This window comes from Osmerus eperlanus, chromosome 9 (genome assembly GCF_963692335.1).
Source record: "Osmerus eperlanus chromosome 9, fOsmEpe2.1, whole genome shotgun sequence".
Classification (NCBI taxonomy): domain Eukaryota; kingdom Metazoa; phylum Chordata; class Actinopteri; order Osmeriformes; family Osmeridae; genus Osmerus; species Osmerus eperlanus.
Genome location: NC_085026.1, coordinates 11,527,735 through 11,554,770, shown reverse-complemented (window position 1 = coordinate 11,554,770; position 27,036 = coordinate 11,527,735). Strand labels below are relative to the sequence as shown.

The 27,036-nt window shown below is 42.3% G+C and overlaps 1 protein-coding gene across 1 annotated transcript; it reads left to right on the top strand.

The window, feature by feature from the left end:
* The first annotated feature begins 1,769 nt into the window (after positions 1-1,769).
* On the top strand, positions 1,770-26,893 carry kiz (kizuna centrosomal protein). Its single transcript, XM_062469865.1, has 15 exons — positions 1,770-1,979; positions 2,677-2,739; positions 2,938-3,100; positions 4,528-4,605; positions 6,266-6,875; positions 7,066-7,375; positions 10,236-10,355; positions 11,173-11,340; positions 12,689-12,839; positions 15,176-15,344; positions 15,963-16,025; positions 17,426-17,524; positions 17,798-17,867; positions 24,591-24,634; positions 25,316-26,893. The coding sequence occupies exons 1-15, from the start codon at positions 1,915-1,917 to the stop codon at positions 25,417-25,419; spliced, it is 2,277 nt and encodes a 758-aa protein (XP_062325849.1). The 5' UTR covers positions 1,770-1,914; the 3' UTR covers positions 25,420-26,893.
* Positions 26,894-27,036: the final 143 nt, after the last annotated feature.

The following is a 27,036-nucleotide window of genomic DNA, read 5'->3' as shown; positions in this document are numbered from 1 at the left end:
AAAAAGGAACAGAGAGACTAAATAAATGAGAGGTAAATAAAATAAGACCAGACCATGAAATAGATTTTACACAATCAATACAACAGTTTATTCCACCATCAGCCTCCTTTACAAGATGTACTGTGTGCGTAGTTGTGTCTGGACCTTGTTTGCCACAAGCTTGCAAGGAAATGTAAGAATATTCATCACAAAAGCAAAGTATTCAAGACCCTTTGAGCCCTCCTCATTCAATGTTCCACTCTGTGTAACAGCACCAATGCGGCCTCGAACCCGCACCGCAGGTTTATCTGCTGAGAAAATGCCTAGCCATGAGGTCCTGGAGCTAACACGAGTTATCGAGTATTTATCAAGGTTACTCAGCACACAATCAGGGTTAATTAAAGCACCTCTTTCTGATACAGTTCTCAGAACCATTTTTGTATGTTGAATACCATGGTGTAACTGTACAGTTTGTGTACAATGTGCTACCTACCAGGATTCATGCCTTTTACCAACCAGATCTATGGAGATTGATGTTGCAAGTCTTACTTTCATCTTCCCCAAAGTAGAAGATTCTACTGTAGCTCTGCACAGCCCAAACAAAAATATCCTTTATACATGCACGAGGAAAACAAGGGGATTTATCTCACAACAGCAATCAGCCAAAAGAAAAAGACAGCAAAACTCCTCCGTTCAACAGCTAAAGAGCAATTTGATGGAGTTGGAATTGGGGTGATTTCTTTATTAGGGTCTGCATTTGGAGGGGCTACCTATACAGCATCTCAGCTGGGAAGATGTGACAGTGTAGCCAAGGCATAGCAATCTGTGGGAACCTGACATTAGAGAGCTGTCAGTGGTGAACTTTGTAAATGTACTGTGAGATCATAGGATGATACAATCGCCAGAGAAATGAATTGGTTTGACAGACTCTGGCTGCAGTCTGATGGTACAAAGTCACATGCCTGGTGTTAATTCACAGTTTATCTTATAATAATCACTTATATTTAGATCCAGCAGATTCAGTAGACTCATTACAAAAACCTTCTAGATAGTGTGTCAGCATCAAACTATCTATGGTCAATCTGTGGCAATTTGGTGTTGTTGACTAAATGTTACTTTTCAATAAAAAAAATATTAATCGTTTTGTATTTCAACCAATGGAACAAATGCAGAAACTTGGAAGATATTTTTTATTACACCAATGTGACATTGGTGTATTAAATAAATTACATTCTACATCTCTTTAAAGGCTCAGTTCATTCACTCACAAATGAATAATGTCAGTCATTTGAACTGTGTTTTTATGCTATATCTTGTAATCTACAATCTTTACATTGCGTTTAAGCTTGAATTTTATTTGTGGAAGTATTCAAATAATTTACCATACCCTGTGCAGTTTTGTTAGTAGGCTACTAAAATATACATTTGTAACTGAAACTGCCCATCTTTTTGTTCTTTAAAGGTGTAAAATGCTGGCTACTGAATTATTGTCCAAAGCGTTTTATGAAAGACATTGTATTGTCCTCCTGTAAAGTTTCTCTAACGGTCCCCACATATCTCAGTCAAAACAGACAACACCCTGTCTTTCAGAATCACTTCAATAAAATGTTATGCACCTGCTTAGGCATGCCATTTATAGATACATGGTTTCTAGGGAGGTCACTTCTATTGTGTGTTATATGCAAGTTGACAAAGAAGAAAAAAGATGTGCCTTCAATGTGGATGTGCACATCCATCATTGAAGGGCAGTTGAAGGCCGTCCCACTGTTTTAGTTTCTTGCATTATTTCCCCCTCGTCCCACTGTTTACCACAAGGGGGTTATGGGAACTGGTGCTCATGGCAACCAAAGCAAACACGTTTAGGTAGCGCAAGCTTTTCGCCGGGTATTTTAAAATACCAATCTACACAGTATAACCACAAAACGGAGGGCAGTCATGGCTTTTTGTGATGGCCTGTATTTTGAAAGAATAGGAGATATTCAACAAAGCATGCACAAAAGGTAAGTAAAGTTGTTCATTTTCTACTGTTTTAGAAGGCCTGTTATAAAACCACGATCTATAGTGAGTGACTGCCCGAAGAAGAGGTATCCTACAGTACTCAGCTGGCTGATGATGCTTAGGCTAGCCAATGGCTAGTTAGCTAGCCAGCTAGTTTGATTGCAGAACTGTGTCGATATTTTCTTGTCAGATAGCATATGGCAGCTACGCAAGACATACAACAGCACTAACCTCTGTGTTGTTAACTTACGGTTGCTTAGTTGTTGATTTGCTGTTTATTCAGCTTGCTAATGTTAGAGCTTGCTGTATATCGGAACGCGGTGTTGGGTACAGCGATGCTAGCTAGCTAGCTCTAGTAAAAGTGATCTTCAGCTTCTTTGCACGTTAACGTCAGTTGACTATTTGTCAAACTATCCCCGTAGCCAATATACTGTCCCTATAGAATGAATTGTGTAGTGAGTTATTATACTTGTTCAGTATTATTTTAGATAATGTGTTTTTTGCTGTAATTTTGCTGTATTTAGCTTACAAAGGGGGATTCAAACTTGTGACCTCTTGATCTGCAGACTTTACCACTATACATATTCATTTAAAAACTAAACTTTCATATATTGTAGAACTGTGTAACAAGTATAGACTTGTAAACTTGCTGAACTGAATTGAGATGCCTGGTGAAAATTCTCCTCAAAATTCTTGCAGGGAGAAGAGGAGACAGGAGTTGGAGAGAGAGTTGTTTGCCTATTCTAGATCTGATAAGCGAATGTAAGTTTTCCACTACCAGATACAGTCTGCAGTGGTACATTATCAAAATACTAAGATTTAATAACATTAGACTTTTCTCATTAAACAATTGGATTAAGGATGTGTTTTTATGTCTTTATTTAGGATTGTGTCTCAATTAAAAGTGATATGCTAGTCTTGTCCTCATGCATTTTAATAACATACTTTCACTTCCCTTAGCTCACAGTTAAAGTGTGCCAAACTACATGGTCATCTCAAGGAAATCTGTGAAAGAGAGAGGCAAGCGAAAGTGAGGAACCTGGAGTTACTGAGAGACGTGGAGCGCATTGAGACCAATATGAAGGACCAGCATCATGACCATAGCTCCCTGCACCAACACAAGGTACCTGCAACACCAAAGTGACACTCCCCATCTCTTACTGTAGCGTCATGCTTCTTACACATTTTCAATGTGATTTTTATTGTCTTCTACAAACCCTAGTTGTGCAACAGTCAGAATAATCATAAAACATTGTAGCAGAAACCTGTGGCAGTGTTCTGTTTAGTAATGTGTTGACTCTTCACTGTTCCAGCAATAGGAAACGCTTTAGAAAATATGATAGGCCTTCATGTAGCATCCTTATTCTCAATAGTAGTATTATGCTCTAATTGTCACACTGTAGGGATATTTCCTCTCATTCGCTTGATGTAACAATAGTAAACACTTGAACACTGCAATTTATCACTGCAAGCAAATGAGCAAGAGAGAAAACAATGAGAGAGTCAGATTATCACTTAAAACTCAACAACAGTGCTCAACAGCTTAATATCAAATTAACAAAATTGGTTAATTATAACTCGCTATATTAATTGCCCAATATTGAGACACTGAAGTACCCCAGAGGTTTATCCCCCCTCCCCCAGCAGTTGCTTTGTTTCCTCCACATGCTTAATGAATCAGACATTTGTTGTCATGTCATTTCTTTTTATAATTTTCTTTCTCAAGGTAAGCTAATGTGTTTTTTTGTTCTATCCTCTAGATTAATAGCAACATCCTAAAAATATGGATGTGCCTTTCATGTATGACAGACTTTTGTAACCCTAGTTCGATTATTTAAAATAATCTGAACACCCTATAATAATTCTCTGTGGATTGTATACTATGGTAAATAGGATGCCATCTGTTTATTTACGGGTCTATAGAAATAGTTGATCTTTATTGACACATACCGTACCGTTCTATCTAATTCTAATGATTATAATCATTTGTAACACTGACTTTATCTCCCACTGGAAAATCCGTGCAAATAGATAACGAGTGTATTTAGCGTTTTTGATTAACAGAAGTCGCCTTTTTATGTGGAAATTGGTATTGTTATGAAGAAAAGGCCTTTGCTGTTCGACTTAATCCCTTTGCCCTTAACTGCACCATTAGACTGTTTAATTGGAGTTGGGATTAGAGCAGTCAGTCTGGCTACTCAGATAATTGATTGAGAGTGTTGGCAGCCAGTGTAGAGGACACTCACTGGGGAATACCCGTGGTGACTGACGCAAACGTTTTGGACACTTTTGTATTTCCTCCCTCATGTTTGCAGATCATGTTTAACGCAGTATTAATGTTTTAAAGAAACCGTTCGTGTTTACACGTGTCTAGATTATGTAAATGACCTGTGAGACATGTCAATTATCCTAGTATATTATTGTACCAGTATTGGAAAGCAATTGTTGTAGTAGCATGGGAATTTTATTTCATTATAATTATATCATACTGCATATTACTTGTGGTTCATTTGTTTTTAGATTAATAATGTATTGTTGTTGTATTCCCAGCTTGAATTCTTCAATCGGATTTCCAAATGTACGGCTCTAAGGAAAAAGAAAGAACAGCAAAGTGATGAAGAAAATAAGGTAATAAGTGATATCTTGAAATGTCAATCTTAATTAGTAAAATAAATTTGAACCCAGTGTTTCTTCACAAACATAAATCCTTGCTTTTTCTTATAGCTATTGCAGTGTTTCTTTGTCTACTTTTTGTAATTCCCTATTCACAGTGTGATTATTGTTTGAGACAGTGCACTAATACCTGACCAACCGTGTTGATATCAAGAAAACCTATCTATACATATCTAGCCCTTTTGTAGAATATGTAGGCTTGACATATTACATTTGGGTCACAGTCATGGAAAATAAGTACTTGTATGCCTTTACAATTTTGAATTTCTTTTTTGTTATGTATACAAGTATAATGCAAATCTCGACTATAGCAAACTGAGTTGTCCACATTTTAGAACAACAAAGAAAAGTAGACATTATGCAAAGAAAATCTGTGGAGGAGTCTACATTTAAACTGTGTATCTGTAAAAGCACAGCTGCCTAATCCTGTCTGGTGCATCTGTACAAATGGTGTAGTTCAAGCCCATAGCTGCCTCTCCCTTCACTTAAAGCAGTTAAAGCTCTTTTAGATGAAATGTCTAAGACATCTCATAATAACTTGGAGCATGCTGTCTAGAGCAGTCACTTGTGACTGTGTGCAAAACCCCCCTCAGCTTGGCGATATTGTAATGAGCAAAATGGTACCGTCACTCCATTATGCATACAAGCCATTGCTGGCAGTGTGCATGTCCCTCAGGCTGCAGCATTCATTAAGGGAAGCTTACCGGCCTGAAAGCTGGAGACAGATGATAACGGGATATGATTTTCATATTTAATACATTCCTTGGAAGAGCACGCGCGTGCCGCAGATTGATAGAAGAATCAATTGCTACTTTAGTGAAACACTTTCTACTTTGCCCTGCAGCTACCGATGGAATCACTCAGCCAAGAAATTAACTTTTCCTCTTTTTTACCTACTTTGTGGATCTGCTGGGCGGGCAGCATGGTTTACAGTGAATGTTATTAAGCAGCTAACTGTTTGGTATTTAAGACTCTTATCAGAAAAGAAACAGAAGCCATGCTTTTTGTTATTATGTTTGGGGGAAGGTTTTTTTTCTCCCTCCCCCTAACAGTGCCATTGCAGACATGAATCACAACTGTCGTAAAGGATTGCTAATAAGATTAAAAGTTAATACATTGATCGCGCAACAATGTTCTGAAAATTTTTTGGAAAACAATTCTGACCTTGCCCCAATGAACTGTCAGCATTCCAACACAAAGAAGTGTGACTTTTTAAAACACTCCAGAATAGAGTTCATTCAGATAAAATATTTTATGACCTCATTTGTGAGGGTCATACTTGACTGTACTGCTGACAAAAACAAGTATAAATGTAATAAAACTATAACTTAAAGTGCAAACTAGATTATGGAATCACTGCTTAGGTCATTTCCCATCCATCAACAGAACATTTAGTGTAATATTTTGTTAGCATGTGGTATACATTGAAAAGTGTACTTAACCATTGTTAAAGTAGATGTCATTGCTCTAAAATCTTTGTTAATGTAGTAGACAATTGCTGTTTACACAACAAACTTGTAATCTATACCAACGGGACTTGACTTGACAATAAAATGCATAGTATTGTTTATAATTCATGTCCGTGTTACATATTTTGCTATATTTATTTTTACAGGCAGCTTTTTTACACACACATGAGCAGGGTGAATCTCTGTCTCGCCTGGCTAAGGATTTATACAATCCAGCCACAGTATTCATGGGTCGCCAGACCTCCGGAGTGTCTGCAGCTGAAGATGCCACCACAAGTGTACACTCATGCCAAGCACTGCATCCTTCGCCCAATCGTCGTCTGCGCTCCTCCGAACGCCTGCCAAGTGGCCTTTTGAAGGACTCCAAAGTTTCCGGAGAGGCAACCGCCGGCAGCCGGGCGCATTTATCAGATGACATTTCAGGCTCAAACGATTCCCCCGACGGATGTCATTTGAGTGACAAACATGAAAGGATGATGGCGGCGGTTGCATCGGTCTGTGCCTTCACAGCAGGCACCAGCGTGCCTTGTGGAGCTGATCAACAACCTCTGTCACCTCCAGCGACCTTGACGAGGCCCTTGAAGAATAGTCCGTCTCCAAGCGGTGCAGGTCCTGCGTGTGAGAGGAATTCATCTGCAGAATGCAGTCACTCCAGAGAAGCTGCCCATCACAATGTCATAACCGAGCAGGGGGAGAAAGGCCTCCTGAAATCAACACATGGACCCGACTTTAGAAAAGAATCTCAAGATGAGCCAGGTTTGATATGATGTTGTACTGTTCCCGATGCTGGGCTGTGGTTAGTATACTGTGTTTTTCCGTTTTTTAAATTATTGTTTTAATGTCATTCTCTGTGTGTCTCCAATGCGGTTTCGAGAACTTTAATTTCAAAGAAGATTTCCAATCCGTCGCACAGTAACTCAAATCCTTTTTTACTGTTTGTTTTCAGAGAGAAGTGTGAGCGTGAGCATCTCCAGTTCCAGCGTGGAGCTCTCAGTGACCAGTGGAAGTGACCTCTCCATCTCCCTCACAGAGTCTGAGCTGGCTGAGGTGTCCGAGGGTGGGCCCCACCACCCAGACGTCCCTCCTACCAGGAGGACTGAAGGATCATCGGGCCTACCTGAGAAAAGCAGTTTGCCTGTGGAAAGCGAACACCACAGCACCAGTTTACACAGTCTGGAATCTCTCCACACTGCAGACAGAAAGACCAGACCCCAATCAAGTAGTGGATCCACATCTCTAGAAACATCCTCAGGAAGGTAGGCTGTCTCCGATACAGTTTTTAAATACAAGTGTGAACTATTTAAAGGCATTTGCTGCCAGTTTTTTTGGGGGTGTCAAATTCTACCTACATTAATATGTTTATCGTTGAGTTAGGCAAACAAAGAGAATGCTACAGAGAATATCTAGCTTCAATATAACTATAAACTCAGATGGTCAGCCATCCTGAAGTTGGCCTTGTGTGATAATGCTACAAGCACCCACGCTCCCCCTCTCACACCCCCCACCCCCTGTGCCACATCTGCGGCTGACAGAGAGGATCATGGGAGTCACGGTCCACACAACCTCGCTCTTAGTTCTGCTCAGCTGTGGCAACAGTCCACTTTGTAGGGAGGGCTGGAGACCCATGGCAGACGTTATTGCCATAATCCAAGATAATGCTTTAACGGAGCAATTTTCTGCTCGAGAGACCTCAGGAAGTCGCCTTGGAGGAGGAAATTTGTGGCTGGATAGAGTGTTCTGGAGGGTGGGCATGTGGACAGCACTTATAGTACAGCAACAAATCCAATGCATGATGGCCTTGGTGTTGAGGACCCCATTGTTTTGTGGTTTGGATTGTACAGAATGTGAATATGCCAGAACATGGATACAAAGTAACAGTCATGAACTGAGTAGACAATACTGATTTTGACCCTCTCATTTCAGTCCGTGAGCAGGCATATTGTGCTTGATTTGTGCCAGATACTTGTAATAGGCTAAAAGATAAACATTCTGCTCTCTATGTTTCTGCATGGTTTCTATGTTTCTGAATTTTCTTTTTTTACCAAATAAGATGGCATTTTATTGGTGACAACAGATCTGATGGCTGTCTAGATTGTAGTTTTTTTCACCTTGAGATAGATGTGTTAGTTTGTAAGACATACTTTGGTCTTACCCACAATGACCTCCATGACAGACAACAGGGAGAATGGGGGTGGTGAGGACCGTGCTGGTATTGTTAACACAGAGCCCTGTGTATGAGGAGAAAACTAAGACTTTGATTTAAAGCCTAAGTCTCCCAGCCTCTCTAACGTCAAGGTTAGAGTTGATATCGCTCTTCCCATTTAGCTCACAAGCAGGGCAAAGAAGCCAGGGCAATTCATTAGATTATCCCATTATATTTTCCTTGCAGTGTGGCAGGGTGAGGGAGTGAAGGACAGCAACAACCCCCAGGTTTCTTTAGTGTTCATAATAATGGGCCCATAGTGTTTCTCTCTCAAACAAGGATGTCGTTTTTCCCCTCATAGTGTGGCTGCCCAACATTTCTTCACATACTGTAAACACTAACAAGGGTGTGTTATGTACTGAACAGTCTTGTTTATTGTATGGCGGTTAGGCCTGTTGTCATGAATAGCCTCATGAATAACTTTTATTCACCATCAACGAGGGAGGCTACACCATACTTTCGGCTGATTATTATTTTGAATTGGTTGTGGACGATGTAATTACTTTTCCTATTATTATAGAAGTGTTGCTCTCCCTGTGCTTCTGAAAACAGCAGAAAAGAATATTCCTTTCCTTTTTCATCATATCTTGAAATTATAAGGTTATACATTATTTTCCTTTAGAAGGGTATTGCACCCTAAAAAAACAACCACAGGTATCCTTAAATAAGTTTTTCTCCATGAAGCCTCTGCAATGAGCTTTTAGATCTGTGATACAGTATATTTTCCCAGTACCCTTAGTATATATTGTGTGTGATGAAATGCCCTGACACCAATCATTCCTGTGAGACTATTACATGTGGGAAATCACCCAGAAGGCTCCATTGAACATGGTTTCAGTGTAATATTGCCAAAGAGGCTGACCTGGTCCTTGCTCGCGATCTATACACTCCTAATGATATCGAAATGTGGCTACTGTCTCTCTCACACTCTCTCACTCACATTCACTGCAACACGAAAAGTGAGGTTGGAGACCTTACAGCGAATCCCTACAACAATCCAAAGGTCTGTGACATACACAACAAATCCCCCCCCCCCCCCCCACCCCCCCAAAGGTCCCCCTTTGAAGAGCACTGACAAATAAAGTGGAGAGAAAGATGATGACTATTTCAAGGCCCACGCTTTCAGGAGGGGGGGCCGAAGGCAGAGCTTTTGCCCATGCTACTTCAGTTGTATTGAAGAGGACTTAGCCCAGATGGATTGTGCACTACAGAATGTCATGGATATAATTCAAGCTTCCAGCTTAATCAGAATGTTACCAGGAAACAACCTGCAAAAGAGAAGGAGCAATTGTTTGCTGACCCTTAACCCTGAAACCCATTATGGATTGTCATAAATTCTTTTTGCCCCTTTTATGTTTGGGGGGCTCAGGATCTCAACTCTGGCTTTTCTGGGGAATTCAATGAAGGCCACCCAGAGCTTAATGCTCCAGAAAGAAATGGATTTCTAAAATCCACATGCATTAGGCATCCATCACTCATTTTTTGTACACACTCCTTACAGAACCAGATTAAAGTGGAAATCTCCCACCAAAAACCATAAAAATATTGTCTTAGGCATTTTTCTTTTGGTTAGGGGGTTGAGAATTGTGTTTGTCCTTGAAGCTGGTGGAATGAATACATTTCTATACGAAGGTCTTCTTTAAGAAATCTTTTTTTGACCTCATTGTACACCATTCACAGCTCATACACAATTTACCAAGGAGTCCATCACTCCATATCAATGGACAGTTAATTGAAAGGTTGTGGCCTTAGCTGTGACCACATCACTGTTGTGGTCTGACTTCAGGAACAGACCTTGAGGACCCCAGTGGAATCAAATGACCTGGAAGGACTGCGACAAATATTGATCTGCTCTTCTCAGCCATTTTCTTTCTCTTTGAGTCTTTAATGCCGTAGCATTTGTGTTCTTTCAGGCTCTCCCAGGAAGGACTGTTTCATCTGTTGGAGAGCATTGAAGGACGGCTCCGTGGGGAGCAAACTAATATCTACTCAGTCTCAACACTTGGAGAGAGGAAACGCAACATGCTGATCAGGTGAACTGTTGCTCATAATTAGCCTAATCAAAATGTATATTAGTTTTAGCCCGAGTTTTGCTGCAATTGTATTCTATTATCATCAAGTAGTGTTGGTGGATTTGGAAGGAAATGTATTGTCCTACCGCCAAGGGCTTTCACTTTATATCAAGTGTCATCATTTGGCTCCCAACCACACTCTCACAGACACATCTTGGTTTCCAAGGGGTTTTCAAACACACTGGAGTGTCATAGTAACCACATTAAGCAGCTGAATGATGTGCCGGGACTATTGGATGTCAGGGAGAAGCAGTGAATGTAGGAAGCTGCCATTGTAGTTTACTCAGAGTTGTTATCAGAAAAGAAATGATTAGGAAACACATGTGAAAGAATCTGAATGGCTTCGAAGAAGCTACTGCCTCTTGTCCAATTATCCTTCCAAACAATTGGAGCATAAAAGGGACAGGCTAAAGGATGCCACCTAAAGCAAGACTCTGGGGGGACCCCTGCTGTGGCCTTAGGCTGTAAATGGGTTATTGTGTACTGTAGCTTATATGTGAGAGAGCTTGTATTTGTGTACTGTACGTTAAGTGAATGTGTGTGAGATACGTTTCCAACTGCTGAGCGTTTTTATGTGTGTGTGTGCGTGTGTGCTCATGTGTGTTTGTGTGCATGCGACGCGTGGGTGTGTGTTGCATGCCCGAGTGTGCACACGCTTGGGTGTACGCGCCTGTGTGTGTGTGTGTGTGTGTGCACTGCCCCCCATACCCCTGACCTGCAGGGCAGAGCCCCAGGCACCCTGGCGGTGATAGCTCACTGCTCTCTATATATTGGGCAGCCTCTGTAACACCAGGGCAGCGGGCGTGAATGGAGAGGACCTTGAAGCATGTGGAGCCGTCGTCCTTCATCAGCTTCAGAGGTTGTCATGCAGCACGTCAAAGGGCTGCCTGTTACCGGAGGAGATAGTTAGAGCTCATGGCTCCAACGCAGAACCCTGGCACATAAGGTAAGGAAGGATTTCTGTGAAGGCACCATCCAAGATGAGACTGTTTCATGTCAGTCGTTTTGAACTGAGGGTTTGGGTGTGAGTGGAGGGGGGGGGGGCGGGTAAGGTGCTGACGTTATGTGTTCTGTTTGTAATACTGACCAGGAAAGAGGTGATTGTGATGATATATTATGTGTAGATTGTCAGTAGTGCTGTGACCCTTTGATAGTCACCTGCAGTGTTTTCAGGCCTGACTTGATTTCATGGACGTCATTTCATACAGTAGGCCTGTCTTTTCAGTATATTAATCAGCTGTCTGATAAAAGTGTAGCCTTTTTTGACAGACATTAGTTGGGTGTGTTTCAGTTTTCAAGATATTTGAGCCTTTAAGATGTAAGGCGTGTGTGTAAGTCTGTGTATGTGAAGAGTGTTCACACGTAGAAATGTCCAACTCCTGCTCCTGTCGTAAATGGGAACAATAATGGAGTCATTCAAAACCGAGATATCAGTGCTCTACAAGTGACAGAGTTCAATAGACCAATCTCTCCATTCCAAATAAAAATGACAAATTTTTAAAGATGAATTCCACTTTTCAGACAAAGAGTAGATTAGATGCTTTTTTAACAGTTTGACTAGAGAACACTGGCGAACACTGGCGAAGGGGCATACTCTTGGGGAGATTGTATGGAACGGCTATTCGTGTCACAGTCCTTCACAAAATGTAAAGGTCATTCCGCAAACCTTCAGTGGCGTTGCTAGCTGTGTGAATGTCATGGGCAAATTAAATGCCCCTATCTGTGACTTCCATTTCTTTTGATAATGAGTAGTCACACTTTGAGCCAAAGCTCTGCTCTGCCTCAATACTTCATTGATTTCTGGGAGACCTTTTCCTCTAGCGTGTTCACAGGCTAAAGAAACACATTCTAAGATGTCATTTATACCCCACTGGCCTGCTGAGGTGCCTATTGGCTGTTTCACCTTTTTGCTGTATCCTTGGGTTCCCTTTTGTTCAATAAGTTCCATGTTTTCTTTTTCTTGAATGAAAAGAGTTCTTACTCACCGTAAACTCCAACAATTCAATTCAATAACTATGCATCAAGTATTTAATTTTTTGCATCAAAGCACCTTGGCAAAATGTTAGAATGTGTGACCGCAGTTCATACTTACAGTTCAAATAAATTTTGAAGTAGATGGGGGTTTTTTGTCATTGTGACTCACTTCCATTTGAAAACCTTTCACTCCAACTTCAAAGGAATGAGAAAACATTTCTTAAATTCAGTGTGTACTGTACACCTTCATTCATCCCGCCTCTCCATCTCTCTCTCATGGTTGGGCCCCTCCCTCCATTCCCTCCCTCCCCTCTCCACAGCTCCAGTCTCCCCAATGATGCCGCTCCACTGTGGGATCGCTGGTTCAAGCACGCCCTCCTGCTCAAGGACCAGCGTGTGCTCAGCACAGAGCGCCTGGTCCAGCTGTTCACCCCGGTGCTGCTGCCGCACCACGCCTCCTACAGCCACCAGGTAGACCCCACCTCCACATGCACCCACGCTGGAGGGGCTTGTTCTTTTTAAAGGGATAGTTCACTCTAAATTCACGCAATCCTTTTTTGCTTCCCTTTTGCTGTAGAGGATTGCCTTTCTCTGAGAATTATAGGACGACAGTTTTGTGTGAACTGTTCCGTTCAATTAAAGGGGGACCTTTCCTCTTCATGATACACTAGGTAAATAATTACAACCATTCAGAAGGGAGTAGTTATTCCTCAGAGGCACTCTCTTTCTCTTTGTCTACACTTCGAGGTGTGGATCTTTGCTTACTCATCAGATTACTCCATGAGCTGACCTTGACCAAAGGGAAACATTGACCCAGGCACTAATTGTAAATAACAGGCTCTGCCCCGACTCCTTTCATCCCATGGCTTATTCTCCTGAAAAACACAAGCATTTAATTCGTTATTAGCTGGAGTATTGCCGTGGCCCAGGCCTGCGTGAATGAGGAACCCATTTAGACCTTCTTCACAACAGCGGCAGGAGTCTTTGAAATTCCCTCCTCATTGACCTTGCTGCAGAGTATGCCCAATTAAACTGGGGAGGAAATTACAGTGAATATTCACATGGCCCACTTACGCCCCAAAGGTGATGCAAAGAGTAAGGTCCCCTATTGAAACCAATCTTCCATCCTATCTTGGTGCCTTTGTGTCCAGGTCCATTTTAAAAACCGTTGTATGCAACCACATTAAAAATCTAATCTGAAAACATACAATATCAGTCCATCTTTTAACAATCAATGGAGGGCCCAAAGTATTTGCCCCTTACAACAAAGGAGGAGACTTATGTATTTATTTCTCCCCCAAAAGCTAATCTGCATTATACCTCGATGCAGTTTTCTGAAAAGGCCTCCTGGCGTTTTAGCTGTGCTTCATGTGGCAGGGAGATGTGACCACGACATCCCTGACGCAAGTGAGAGAGGTAGAGAGAGGTAGAGAGAGGTAGAGAGAGGTTGTAGAGGCTCTTGAAAATATGAACTGACAAAGGGACGTGAGGTGCCGCCATCCTGATCATCGTGTCCAAGTACATCAGGATGAGCTTGAGTGTAACCTCTCTCTCTCTCTCTCTCTCTCTCTCTCTCTCTCTCTCTCTCTCCTCTCCTCTTTACTCCCTCTCTGCCTCATAACAGTGTATTCTCCATCGTTGTCACACACACAAAAACAAACAGGGTTTCCATTTACGTCTTCCGGCACAGCTCCAGCCACTCGGTGACAAACAGGAGCATGCAGCTCGCATGCACGCTCTCAAAGAGGCCCTTTGAATATTCAAGTACCAACAGTCGCGTTCATTGATATTTAAAAGACAGTGTGTCTGTGAGAGCACTCTGGACCATGGAACATTTCACTATAGTATAGCATATACTGTGTTGGAAAGCCCTATCAGAAACAAGGATCAAGACAGTTTTTTGCTCCATACTAAGACCCAGGAGATCAGATTCATGTTTGTTTGTGGTCTTGTTCCTCTCTGGTGACATGAAAGCACATACAGACTGTCAATCTCTTCCCAGTGACCTGCTGATAACAACTCACATTGTACCACGCACTTAAAGTTAACGTGTGTTTCTTAAATCCTCCTGATCAGCCCCTTCATATTACTCCTCATTAAAAGTTGCTAACAGCCATCTGAGGCGGAGAGAAGGGCTTTGATGACAGGAGAGCGAGGAAGAGAGACAGAGGCCTATCTCTCAGATGACGATGGCTGGGTTTGATATGCGGAGAGTGTGTGGGGGGGAGCGTGTGTGGAGGGGAGCGTGTGTGGGAGGTGTCTGTGTGTGGAGGGATCTCGCTGCTTCTCATCACACACCACAGCTCCTCTTAATTGTGTATCCTCATCTCCCCCGAGATTAAGGAGTGGAGAGGGAGGCAGAGAGGCAGTTTCCTCTCAGTCCTCTCACACAGGAGATAGCAGCCAACGTGTTGCACATTAACGCCAGGATGATTGCATTCTTTAGACGCTTGTCTAATCTCATGCATGAGAAGAGTGAGAGAGCAAGGTGTGTGTGTGTGTGTGTGTGTGTGTGTGTGTGTGTGTGTGTGTGTGTGTGTGTGAGTGAGTGAGTGAAATAGAGGGAAAGAAGGAGAAAAAAAAAAACATTTGAGAGAGAGTGAGTGAGAGAATTAATCTTTTGGTTAAATGAGAGAGAATTTGAAGTAACTTTTTTTTCCCCCTGCCAAGCGTTTGAAGCATGCTGCGCTCTGTAGAGCAGCCAGGGCTGGGGTAAATGACTTACCTAATCTCTAGGAGTTCAATTTGACGCTCCTTTCACAATATGGATTAATTAGACAGTGGTTTTAATTTGTGCTCGCACACAGGCCAAAGTGTTGCTGAGGACACTACTCTCCCGGTCAAGTGAGGATGAGGAGGGCCCTACGGAGAAGAGTGAGTCATCTTCCTGCGGCCTGCCCTCCCTCCTGGATGACAGTGGAAAGGCGCGAACCCTGGGGCCAGCCCAGGAGCATCGGAATGCCGACAGGATGCAAGGTCATACCCCTCCTCCCCCCCCCCTATTTGTCTTGTCTATCACATCGTCAGGTGAAGAGAAAATAAACAGCAGACTCCAGCTTGTAGGGTGTGGTGACGCTGGGTAAGACAGGGAGACTATACATGAGAGAGGTATCAAGGCAGTATGTACCCCCAAGATCTCCCAGTGTGGATCCACAGCTAAGATAGCAAAGCTACTTCATATAAGCTTTAAGCCGTTTAAGCACACAAAGGGGGAAATGTTTTCTTAAGGATATGTTTTCACACTAGGACTATGAGCGCGACAATGTAGGTATTCTACCCAATTGTCCAGAAGGGGGCAGGTAAGTAATTTCGCTGTGATAGGTGGTGACATCAACTCGATCTTGGGAGTAGCAATTTTTCTGGAGGTATGAGCAAATCGCCGCGCAGAAACCAAATTTGCCCCCTCTATCATGAAAGAAATCACTTTCACCATGGGCCTTCTTTCTTCCCCCTGAATCCCCCACCACCCCAGTCTTCATAGGGCCCTCTATTCAGAGAGAAAGAAAGCCCATGTGAGCCCCCACCCTCTCTACCCCCTTCCCAGCCTTCCCCTCCTGGCTCTGAGCCTCACTGTGGGCTTCTCTTTTCTTACAGGAGTACAAAGTGGTGAAGAGGACAGCCCGGACGAAAGCCCTGTGGAAAGTATTCCTATTAGAGGTAAAAAGGCAGCACCAAGGCCTGGCATTCACACTTCTTGTGTGTCGTTTGTTTTCCTCCCACGGGCAGCCAATAATGGGTTCTTTTAAATAGATGGCCCGGCTAGGATGATCAAGGTGAGCGCGGGGTCAGAGTCCCACCTGAAGAGCCGCGCTAGTTCCTCTAATTATCTTCGAGTAAAACACTGGCATGTTTTCAGCAAGTCAGAGGACAAGGGAGAAATTGATTATTTGCAGGGGGGCCCCCCGTTATAATGCGGGGGCCCGGTTTAATTGTAAGGATACCGGGGGTACAGAGAAAGATCTGTCATTGGCTCTCATTATCTTCTAAACAATGCTCTGGCGAGGTGGACAGGGTAGCCAGCCCAGACTACCACAGCTCACAAATGTAAAACGATACATTATTAAACTTGGCGAATCGTGTTTCATACTGGGCTTTTCATGTGGTAGCATCCCCCTAGGTGCCGCACGACAACAAAAATGAGTCTGGCCTCGCTTCGCTACTAATCAAAAGGGAAACATTGAAGGAGCTATGAAAACAGGGTCCTGGAAACAGGACTGAAGCCACCGCTGGGAACTTCAGCAAGTGATGTATATCTCTGCTAGCACATACTGGAGATAGGAACTCATAGTAATTAGTTACATGTGTGTGCCTACAAGCCCACTGGGACATGCTTTTAATAGATCAACACAAAAAAAAAAGCCCTTTAATCAAAACCAGTGAAATGGATGGATTTATAGAAACATTTTATATAGGTTTTAATGAGTGGCCAGACGAGAGGGGAATTTTTTCGGAACCAAAATGGGTCTGATCGAAGCAACATCAACCATAACAGGCTTGTTACTTATTTCATATGTTTCCCATCTTTTCTTGTTGTTACATTCACATTACCCAGTCCTTTTTTTACCACCAAATATGGATTTTGATTGACCAATGTATGCGTGTGAGGACGGCTCTGTCCATTGTCCAACTGTCCATTTACGCTATCTACATCTGTTCTATTGATTTCTCCCCCTGCCTGTGTGTTAGTCCTCAAACCTGATACCTACTCCACAGTGTAGGAAAGGTCCTGACAAGTGCTTTACAACAGCAAATCAATCACTGGCGTCCTAGTAGGGGTGCTAGCCAACGCGATACCCAGATAATGTCTGTAGGTGATTATGGTCTGGTGAAAACTGTTGCTCCCCTCTGCTGGTGTAGACCCAAGGCTTAAATCAACAGCTTAGTGATGTTGTCACCCACTCTGTCCATCCCAAGACCCAAAGACTGAGCCACCAGAGCGTGTTGTCTCATCAAATAGAAAGCCTCTGAAAGTTGGAAAACCTGGGTCTTAAGCAAATATTTGACTGGCCCATTTTGTGTGTCTCTCTGTGTGTGTGCCTTTCTTTTTTTGTGAACAGAGACAAAAGCATATCAGCTGCTTAAACAATCGGCTACACAGGAGAAGTTGAAAAGCTCTGGAGGAGAGGAGGAGGAGGAGGAGGAGGGGGGTCTGTCAGGTAGGGAGAGACACCTCCAGCCAGTCAGATGGCCAGCTAGCTACTGAAGCCTAACCATTGGTCAACACTGGCCATATGTCAAACCATCCCATAAAGAAAGCCTGTAACAAAGACCACATTTCTCATGTCAGTAGACTGTTTGAAAGAGAGCAAAAGGGCACAGCTTTTGGTTTCACCTAGCCATTCGTATCACCATGAATATCCAACATTAGATTATCTCCTAATAAGATGCACCACATTCACCATTTTCATCTGTCTTGTTTGCTCTTTAAGGAAGAAACGATGGCCATGAAGAGGACCGGGGGAGGGCTGAGCGCTCCTCACATCAAGACCCTTACCCCTGGTAAGAACATTGTTGTTATTCACAGGGGCCACAGGAAATAGGCCACCAGACAGCAAAGTGCTTGATGTACATTTGCATGTCGCTCTCATAATTCCCAGTTCATTTCCATAAGATCAAGGGGATGCCACCCATTAACTCGCGCACCAAAACAAAAGGTCCTAAAAAACCTCTCCATCAGGGTTCATCGGGTTTAAAGAGGAAATAAAACACATAAACAGTTGCCAGGCGAAACCAATCAAAATCCCAAATCTTAGTTTGGTGGGCCTGTGCCAAGTGTGCAAACACATAGAAGTCAAGAGAATTCAAGACAACTGTTATGGAAGCTGAACTCTCAAGTACGAGCGACGACGGAGAGTCTGCTCATTTGTAGTCCTCGAATCACATTTAAGCCGCTCAAATCAGAACACTGAGTGGCTGCTGGAAGGGGGAAAAAGAATATCGGACAGTAAATAACCGCAGTGCGCTAACGCCCGTTTCCTACATTTGAATATCAACACGACTTCATCAGATGTGCAATTGCACGGCTCTGGGTCCTCTGAGCGCCTCTTCACCGGGAGCCCATTTAGGGAGCAGTAATGGTTGGGTAAACGTTATGAGGAATAATCTTCTCTGATTTCATGTGATTATGGTGCACCATGCTGACACAAGGGCCTGAAGTCTACATCTCCCCGGCCAGGCCAGCGGGCTCTTCCAGTCTCCCTATTAGTCCAGGGAAGGGCATAATGGCCTGGCTCCATTGAGGTTGTACTGGCTGCCTCTGCTAGCCTCCTGATGACCACCCTCTTTAATAAACATGAGCCAATTTCGGCTCCAGAGCCTCTCACTTCGGCCCAGTCTCCCTGTCATTAAGGCACGTGGGAAGTCTAGAGCTGAGGTGATAAAACCGAACCGGGATGGGAAAAAGAAAAGGAGACAAAGAGTGAGCTCTGATGAGCCACCGGTCATGTAAACAAACCCAAATGGGACTAATGAGTAGTTTTGCATGCTTAACACTCTTAATAATCTTGCCGGGTAGGAGGAAGCTGTTGCGCAGGAAGGTTAAGAGCTGGTCACTGTCATCCCTCATCCTGGTCTTCTGTTGTTCTCTTTTTCTTCTTTTTTTGCTGGATGCTTGTTTAAGCATTCCACTTATGCTTATGACAGTCTCTTCTTGCGCTTTATTGCTTCTACAAGTGGTCTGAAAGGCCTGCTCTTGAACACAAGCATAACACTGCATGCTCTGCCCTGTTTCTTTCTTTCCCTCTTTAGGTCTCTCTCTTTCTCTGTGTTTCTCTCCTCTCTCACTATATATGTATCTTTTTTTATGTCTCATCCTCATTATAACTCATCCTCGCCTTCTGCCTCTCCTCCCTCTCTAGTCGTCCTTTGCGCTTGGTAATTATTTGCTTTATTTTGTTAGTGAGCTGATGAGTGACATCAAAAGGGGTTGTGCTGGACTTGAAATACAAAAATGTCTTCCCCTCTGTTGTCTTAGACAATAATTATGATTTGCCAGTTAAGCCTGGACTACAGGCGAGGGATTGTAGTTTAAAGCAGAGGCTTTGGTGCAAAAAATGCATTTATAGCCCTTTGTGTCGTTCCTCATTATGTGTGGGCCCGATTCATTAAGTAATTGGTTTGCAGTTGTTTACATGAGTATTAAGGCCCTCTATTCAGGGGCCTTTGAGAGATACATTGTGCAAATGTTGCATGTTATGAATGCAGAATGAGAGGCGGGGGGCCAGGCCTATTGGCCAAACACTGCACTCGGCTGAAAAGCAACAGAAAAGCACAGGGAGCTGCTTTGCATAGCAATGACTCGGCCTTAATAAGCTTTACAGATTAAATACATGCAGTCTATACAAGATGCAAAGAGATACTCTTAACACATTTATATGTGCTCATTTCACTATTATGGCCTCACAGAGAATTGGGGTCTTTCATATTCCTTTTTTCTCTCTTTCTGTCCGTCTCTCTCTCTCTCTCTCTCTCTCCCACACAGTGTTTTCAGCTTGATACTTCATAGAATTTGCCGTTTATTGTATTATAAATCACCAGGAGAAGTAGACAGATCTGCAACTGTTTATTAAGGATTCATCCATTAGAAATATTTTGCTGCCTTTGTAAGTGCCAAAGCAAAATCACTTCGTGGTTGAGTGGAAATGAAAGGAATAATACACGAAGGAGTGAGTCTTAATAAGCAGCTGCACTCCATGTAAAGACCACTTGTTCCCCTTTGTCCAAGGGTGCATGCCACTGCTTCCTCTTGTGCAAAGAATCATTGTACTTTTTTTTCTTTCTCCTTCTTTTATTCTTTCTCTTTTTTGGTTTCTTACTGTAGGCATTTCAGATTGAGCTTCTCTCAAGTTTTTATTTTTGTTCCACACATAACACAACAGATCTCTCCGGTCATCAGTCGAAGTGCAGTGTTTGGCATGCCTCGTCCCTGCTTGACAAAAACCTTGACTTGACAATTAGTGTTTGCGGCTTTTCCTTGGACTACAGGATGTGTACGGGCATTTGCCCCCAATCACTCCCTGCCAAAGTGTCATAATCAGAAGTTGGCCCGCTCTGTGGTTGAGGGGAGGCAGGGGGAAGCGATGTGTGTGGCATCTCTCACAGCACAGAAAAGAGGGAGGGAGAGGGACGGAGAGCTGGAGGTAAAGAAGAGAAGGAGAGAGGTAGGTAGAGACAGGCATATTTTTGTTCAGCCAGTGGAATCAAATGTAGACGAATATTGTTGACATTAAAGACTGCAGGTCAAACGGAGATACATGAGACTGGACCTTTTTGTTTTAGCCAGTAAAACAATCTCACCCAGGCACACACATCCCCCCTCTCGCCCTTCTCCCTCACGTTAGCCATAACAATTTCATTTACATTTAGTCATTTAGCAAACGCTCTTATCCAGAGCGACTTACAGCAAGTACAAGGACACAACGTCATTTTTCAGAGCTGGGAATCGAACCGGCAACCTTATGATTACTAGCCCGATTCCCTAACCGCTCAGCCACCTGACTCCCTTAGATTCGGGGAGGATCATCCAGCGGTTATCCGCAGTGTCGGTGAGCCTCCTCGCACTCCTTCAGTGGGGTCCAGGGCTTGGTTTAGGGCTGGGACACAGACTGGAGCAGACTCATAGACAGGGAGGTGAAGGCAGCATTTAGAGGCAGCAGCCAGAGGAGGTCACTCTCCTGTTCTGGCTGCTCTCCTCTCCGTGTCCATCATTAGCCTTCCGCCAAGAGGAGAGTTCACATCCAGACACTGTCTCCCTGGTTATCCTAGACCCAGTTTCACACTCTTTCCCCAATGTTTTGTTTGGAATTGCATTGCACATTATTTACCTGTATTTTATTTTGTAAATATTGTTTTAGCCTTTTTGTAAAGTATTGTGTATTTATTGAAATCATTATGTTGAATAATACTAAGAAGGCATAATCTGAAGTAGATATCGTCCTAAATTGCAGGGAATTAAGTAGTCTCGATTTCTAGTTTCTATGTTGAATCATTGCATGCATTGCATCTCAGAAAAAGCTAATCAGCCGTTAGCCAATGGACTAGTGCTCACGTGCATGTCAGTGGCTCTTTATTTTCCACGGTTGCAGTACCCCTCCATGACCAGCAGAGAGCACTCCCATGTTAGAGAGCACCAAGTGGAAATGATGGCCGCCTAGGGTTGCTGCTACCCCCCTGCCCTCCTCCCCACACCACCCCCACCCGCCCAAGTGCTACATCCTGGTACGATACAGGGCTGTTTGAAACGTCTAAACAGAGCCTAAACAATGTTGCTGTGGGTCAGAGCACGGAGGGGAGTAGGAGTTGATGGGGATGATGAGGTGATGGGTCTCCCTTTACCTTTAGACAAGCGCCGCTGTGCTAGAGTGCCTGTGCTATTAGCATTTATGTGTGGGTGGCAGCCCAGAGCTTAAAAAAGATAGGGTAAATAAAGGTAGCATATTTTACCGATCATCTATGCACAGTCAGTATGAAATGCCGAGGTAAGCATTATTGTTCATACAGAATCAACATTGTACTTTGTTGGTTTTTCATGATTCATGTACAGGACAGAAGTTTTGATCCACTTTTACCTTTTTTATGATCTGCCTGATAAGAACACTAGATGCTGTAATGTCAGCAAGTGTGTTTGCTTGTCACAGGAACCTATTATATATATTAAGAATAAAGGTATTCAATATTTTATTTAGTCTGTTCATAAATAGCGACCCACACATGTATGAATAATTAACATGAAGGTAAAAATGTATAAGCTCGTGCACCCAAATCTCATTGTAATGTAAATATATGATCAACAGACAATGATCAAAACAATAATGCACCAATCTCAAAAGAGGACATGGCATATTGTAAACAATCATACAAGCTAAGAGACAGAGAGGGAGAAGGTTGCTCCAAAGGGGACATTTCAATAGGTGTAATTTGCATCATTTTTCACATTACATTCACCTTCATCTGCTGGGGGCATGCCAAACAGAGGCCGGCCCAGTCTTCCATATTCAGATCATTGCCTCAATTAAGGGAAAACTCAACCGAAGATGAACCGGCATAAATGTTTATGGAAATGGAATATTAGATTGGAGGGGTCAACGCCAGGCTGGGCTTTCTATGGTAATAGCCCAGTCTTGAAATCAGCCTTGTCCTCATCTGAAGTGGAACAGCTGATAGACGGTTCCCATACAGAGGAAAGTAAGAGAAAAGAAAAGCCTATTTTACTCCCTGATACCGCAGTCATTATTGTGACAGGGGAAACAAAGACATAGTTTTGTATTGATAATTTCAGCCTATTTTTTATTTATTTTTTCTTGTTTCTGACTCTTTGGATATTTTGCCCTGGCTCACTTTGTTTCCCTTGGATTAGCAAGGTAGTTCACTTCTTCTTATGAGAGTGATTGTGTGTGATGTAGAGCCCAAGGCTGTCATCATCTTGCATCTAACTTAGAGCTATAGTAATATACTCCACCACAGCATAGAATTACATTTAAGGCTTACCTCACACTATAACTACAGTTGGTTCCCTGAACATTATTTTAAGTGTTTATAGAAAATGTGAAGCAAAAACCTATTTTAATTGGCCTGAAAGTACTTCATGGCTGCACTTGCCAAAATTACTACTTGACCATGTTAGTAATAATCATCTGTGCAAAATGACACTTTACTCTGCCTTTCTCGACTAAAGCAACCTTGTAGTAAGCGGCAAAGAAAACATTTGGGGTAAATAGTTGATTTAAATGTTCACACTATAAAACACACCACCTTTAAGGTTATCACTAGCTAGCTTTTAAATCAAAGTGCCTGATAAAAAGCAAACAGACACAACAGGAGAAGCGGTGTGTCAGGAGGACACACGTACATGGTGCTCTTTCAGAAGCACACCGACAGGCTGATTATTTGTGATTGCGTCCTTGTACTGTTGTCCCTAGTTTCCACTATGTTGACCTTGCTTGTCTTTGCCCGGCTCTTATTTTGATTTGCCCACTTTCCGTGCCAGAGGTTTACAGATGTGGTCTGTGTCCTTTTGCATGCATCTTCCATCGTTGCCATTATTATACCCCCCCAAAAAACGTAGGACCGCGTGAGTGTGTGAGGTAAGTCTGTAATGTTTATGGCTCCTGTGTCATTTGATGCACCTATGGCAAAGTAATCTACTAACAGTCACAGTAATAAATGATAGTTTTATTTTCCCCACAACTTGTTGAGGGATGTGACTGGGATATATTTCAATAGGATCAGAGTTAATGCAATTTAGTATTAAGTGTGCACAGACTACAGACCATCACATTTATTTGCCCATGACTTATCTCTAAAAACATTAAGCAGGGCCATTGTAAGGATGGCAATCAAGCTAGTCAGGGGTTTGAATTGAGAATAACATAGATGTAGATTGAGCAACACATGATGATATGGTTGCTCATCTGGTGAGAACAATACTTTTAGACAAATGTTCTGTATGGATATACGATAACCTGAGAGATGATGATTGGTGCAGGGATGGGATGGGGGGGTACATTGTGGGCCTTTGAATAGGTCCTGTGATGATGTAAATTGAAGAGGAGGCCTTTAAAAGTGGAACAGGGGCTTATTGCATATGCATCGAGGCAGATCAAAGCCTTTTCGGGGGTCACACATTTACATTGCCATATCGTTGGCGCTATGGGAACCCAGTAACCCTGTTCCTGGACCACTTCTAAATAAAGAGGGCCTTGTGGAAGTCCTTCAGTGCGATTAGAACAGGAGTCAAGGTAGTTTCCTTTGGTGTTCTCTCCCTCTAAAATGGGCTTAGCTAGCAAATCTCTCCCCTTGAAGATGGGAGAGGTATCCCAACAACATGCATGTTATGCACACATTTTGGCTAGAACATTGGTAAAGAGGTCTAAAGGTGCATGCTGTGCATTTTAAGGTGTTTCTGTACAGCTAACAAAAATCTCATGTTGATCACTTTGGTTTCTTCATCTACATGGTATTCATATAATCCCTGGGTCATCTATTTCTAAAAGGCCATGGTCAGTAATGCGTTTTATAATTCCGGTGTAAGTTGTTAAGACACTGCTTTCATCTGAATTCCAAGAAACCATTTAATTCATTTCCTGTAATCTATAAAAGCATTTTAATACTGTCTCTAAATGCTTTTCAAATAAAGAGGCATTTTCTTTGGCCCCTTCATCTGTATAGAACTTGGAAGTATCAAATAAAACATTTTTTTATTGTCTGTATTCTTTATATTCCCAGGAAAGGAAAAATTAATCAGAAAATCCCAGCTGTTCAGTCAAAAGGTGAGTTACATTTTTGGGGGGGTTACAATTTATTGTTGAAAACTCAAATGACGTTGTGTCTTTGGGCAAGGCACTTCACCCTACTTGCCTCGGGGGCTATGTCCCTCTACTTACTGTAAGTCGCTCTGGATAAGAGCGTCTGCTAAATGACAAAATTTAAAATGTACTTTTTCATCTGATATCAGTCTTTTTCACTAATATACCATCTACCATCTACTAACTCGTTTGTTGTTTTTGAAGCGGTCCCCTAACATAGCGAGCAGCGAGCAGGATAAGAGGGCTTTAAATTGCAAAGGACTACAGGTTTAGGATCTAAAGTAACAGGTTTGTCAGGTTCAAGAGCTTGCCATAAATTAAGCCACTGGCAAAATTACTAATAAAATGTCATAATTTACATTTAGTCATTTAGCAGACGCTCTTATCCAGAGCGACTTACAGTAAGTACACAGACATTCCCCCAAGGCAAGTAGGGTGAAGTGCCTTGCCCAAGGACACAACGTCAGTTTGCACAGCCAGGAATCAAACCAGCAACCTTCGGATTACTAGCCCAATTCCCTAACCGCTCAGCCACCTGACTCCCGACTTGACTTAAAATGTACTTAGTTTACATTTAGTCATTTAGCAGACGCTCTTATCCAGAGAGTTTACCTTAATTCTAAATCATTCTTGTTCTGTCATCAGCTTTTTGGGGAGAATCAGATGACAGCAACTCAGAGATCGAAGCCGCACTACGCCCTCAACCCTTTGACACAAACAATGATGACTCTGAAGATTTCTATGACTGAATATGTTCTTACATCACCAAGTGTAAAAAGTGGGTGTAAATAATGTCTTCCTGCTCTGTGTTAAATCCTTCCCATCTGATTATATAGTCTAAATCATATGCATGCTGTATCATAAAAACAAATAATATAGTTGAAACCTTTTACTGCCGCTAAAGTATGTGAAGAGTTTTCAAACACACTGATGTTAACCCTGCTTCAGTCTCTCTATCTGAACGACTCTCACACCTCATAATAACAGCTTGAAATAGATTAAACAGATCTTTTAAAGCGATTTGTTTGCAGTAGGCTGTAAATCATGTATTTTGAATGCTGCAAGCATCTCCGAGTGGTCTGCATCTAGCATGCTTGAGTGTAGTGATGTGAGTCACCTGTGAAATGACGAAGACAATGGCCACTCTGGATGCTACCAAATGAAATGTGAACCCACTGAAGAGGCTTGTATCCCAGGACAAGACAGAGCCTATCATCAAGCTCTGAATGGAAATGCAGCAAAAAAAACTGTTGACAAAAGGCCCAGGACCATAGTTTTGGAGCCGTTTTATCGGCAGCAAGAAATGTTTAGCTCCAGTTTTATTTGAACTTGCTCTTAGGTATCCCTTGCCTGTAGTACAGTAATGTTGATATAAGGATGTCTTGCATAAGTGTCAAAACCAGGTCTAAAGTCTTACAAGCATATTTCACTAACTTGCTACATATTTAGCTTCTTAATAGCCATTTTATTGTGTAGGTCCCAATCTTGATTCACATCAAGTTCATCACGTCTGTAGCAATCTACTGCAAAGCCTACATTCCACAAAATAGTGTAATATTGGAGAAGCTCTGGCGTTCAGTTCATCAGTATGATTCCATTAGTCAGCTTTTAGGTGACTTTATATGCCTGAACCTTCTAAAGGAGGACTCAACACTCATTATCACTAATGGCTGCAGCCAGCCCTGACCTACCACAGAAAGGGAATGTGTTGGAATTATTTGGAGTTTGCTAAAAGGCTTCCCTAACATAATATCTATGTTAAGGAGCATGTCAACAGACACTTGTGTGTGACAGATGGCTTAGAGGAGAAGTGGAGTTACATTGTACTGGCGAGTAACAACACAATAAACATTTTTTAAGAGAACTTTTTTCCCCAGGTGGACTCGTTTCTGAGAGGCAATGATTATATTCAGCATTTAGCACATGACATTCACCACATTCCATCAGTCTGTGTATTCTCAGCAATATTCTTCCATTTATTTTTCACTTTATTACAATGCAAGTTACAATACAGTAGATTTCCAATTAATCTTACTGATTTAGCAAGGAACACCACCTCAGCAGGTCCAACAGGTGGAGTTGCATGTTATACATGGGTTATTTCTCCATAATTGTATTATATATGTAATGGAAATTAAATTTAATATAATATATCCCAAAATGTGTACTGTGAGTTATGTTGCAAAATAGTGTATGTTTACTTTAGATCATAAATAGATACAAGTATAAAATCACTCAAAGGGAAGTTTTTTTTTTCTCTCTATGTAAACGAAATACATGGCTGACCATACGGAATATATTTATTCAACGCGATGGTTGATGGGAATGTGTATTGCTTCCCTTGTTTCATAATATGAAGGTTTAAC

Excerpts from the sequence above, each read along its gene's own strand:
- kiz (XM_062469865.1), top strand. The coding sequence starts at position 1,915 with ATGGCTTTTTGTGATGGCCTGTATTTTGAAAGAATAGGAGATATTCAA. Across the intron at positions 3,101-4,527 it reads GCTCCCTGCACCAACACAAG|CTTGAATTCTTCAATCGGAT; the intron begins GTACCTGCAACA and ends TTGTATTCCCAG. Across the intron at positions 10,356-11,172 it reads AAACGCAACATGCTGATCAG|CCTCTGTAACACCAGGGCAG; the intron begins GTGAACTGTTGC and ends TATATTGGGCAG.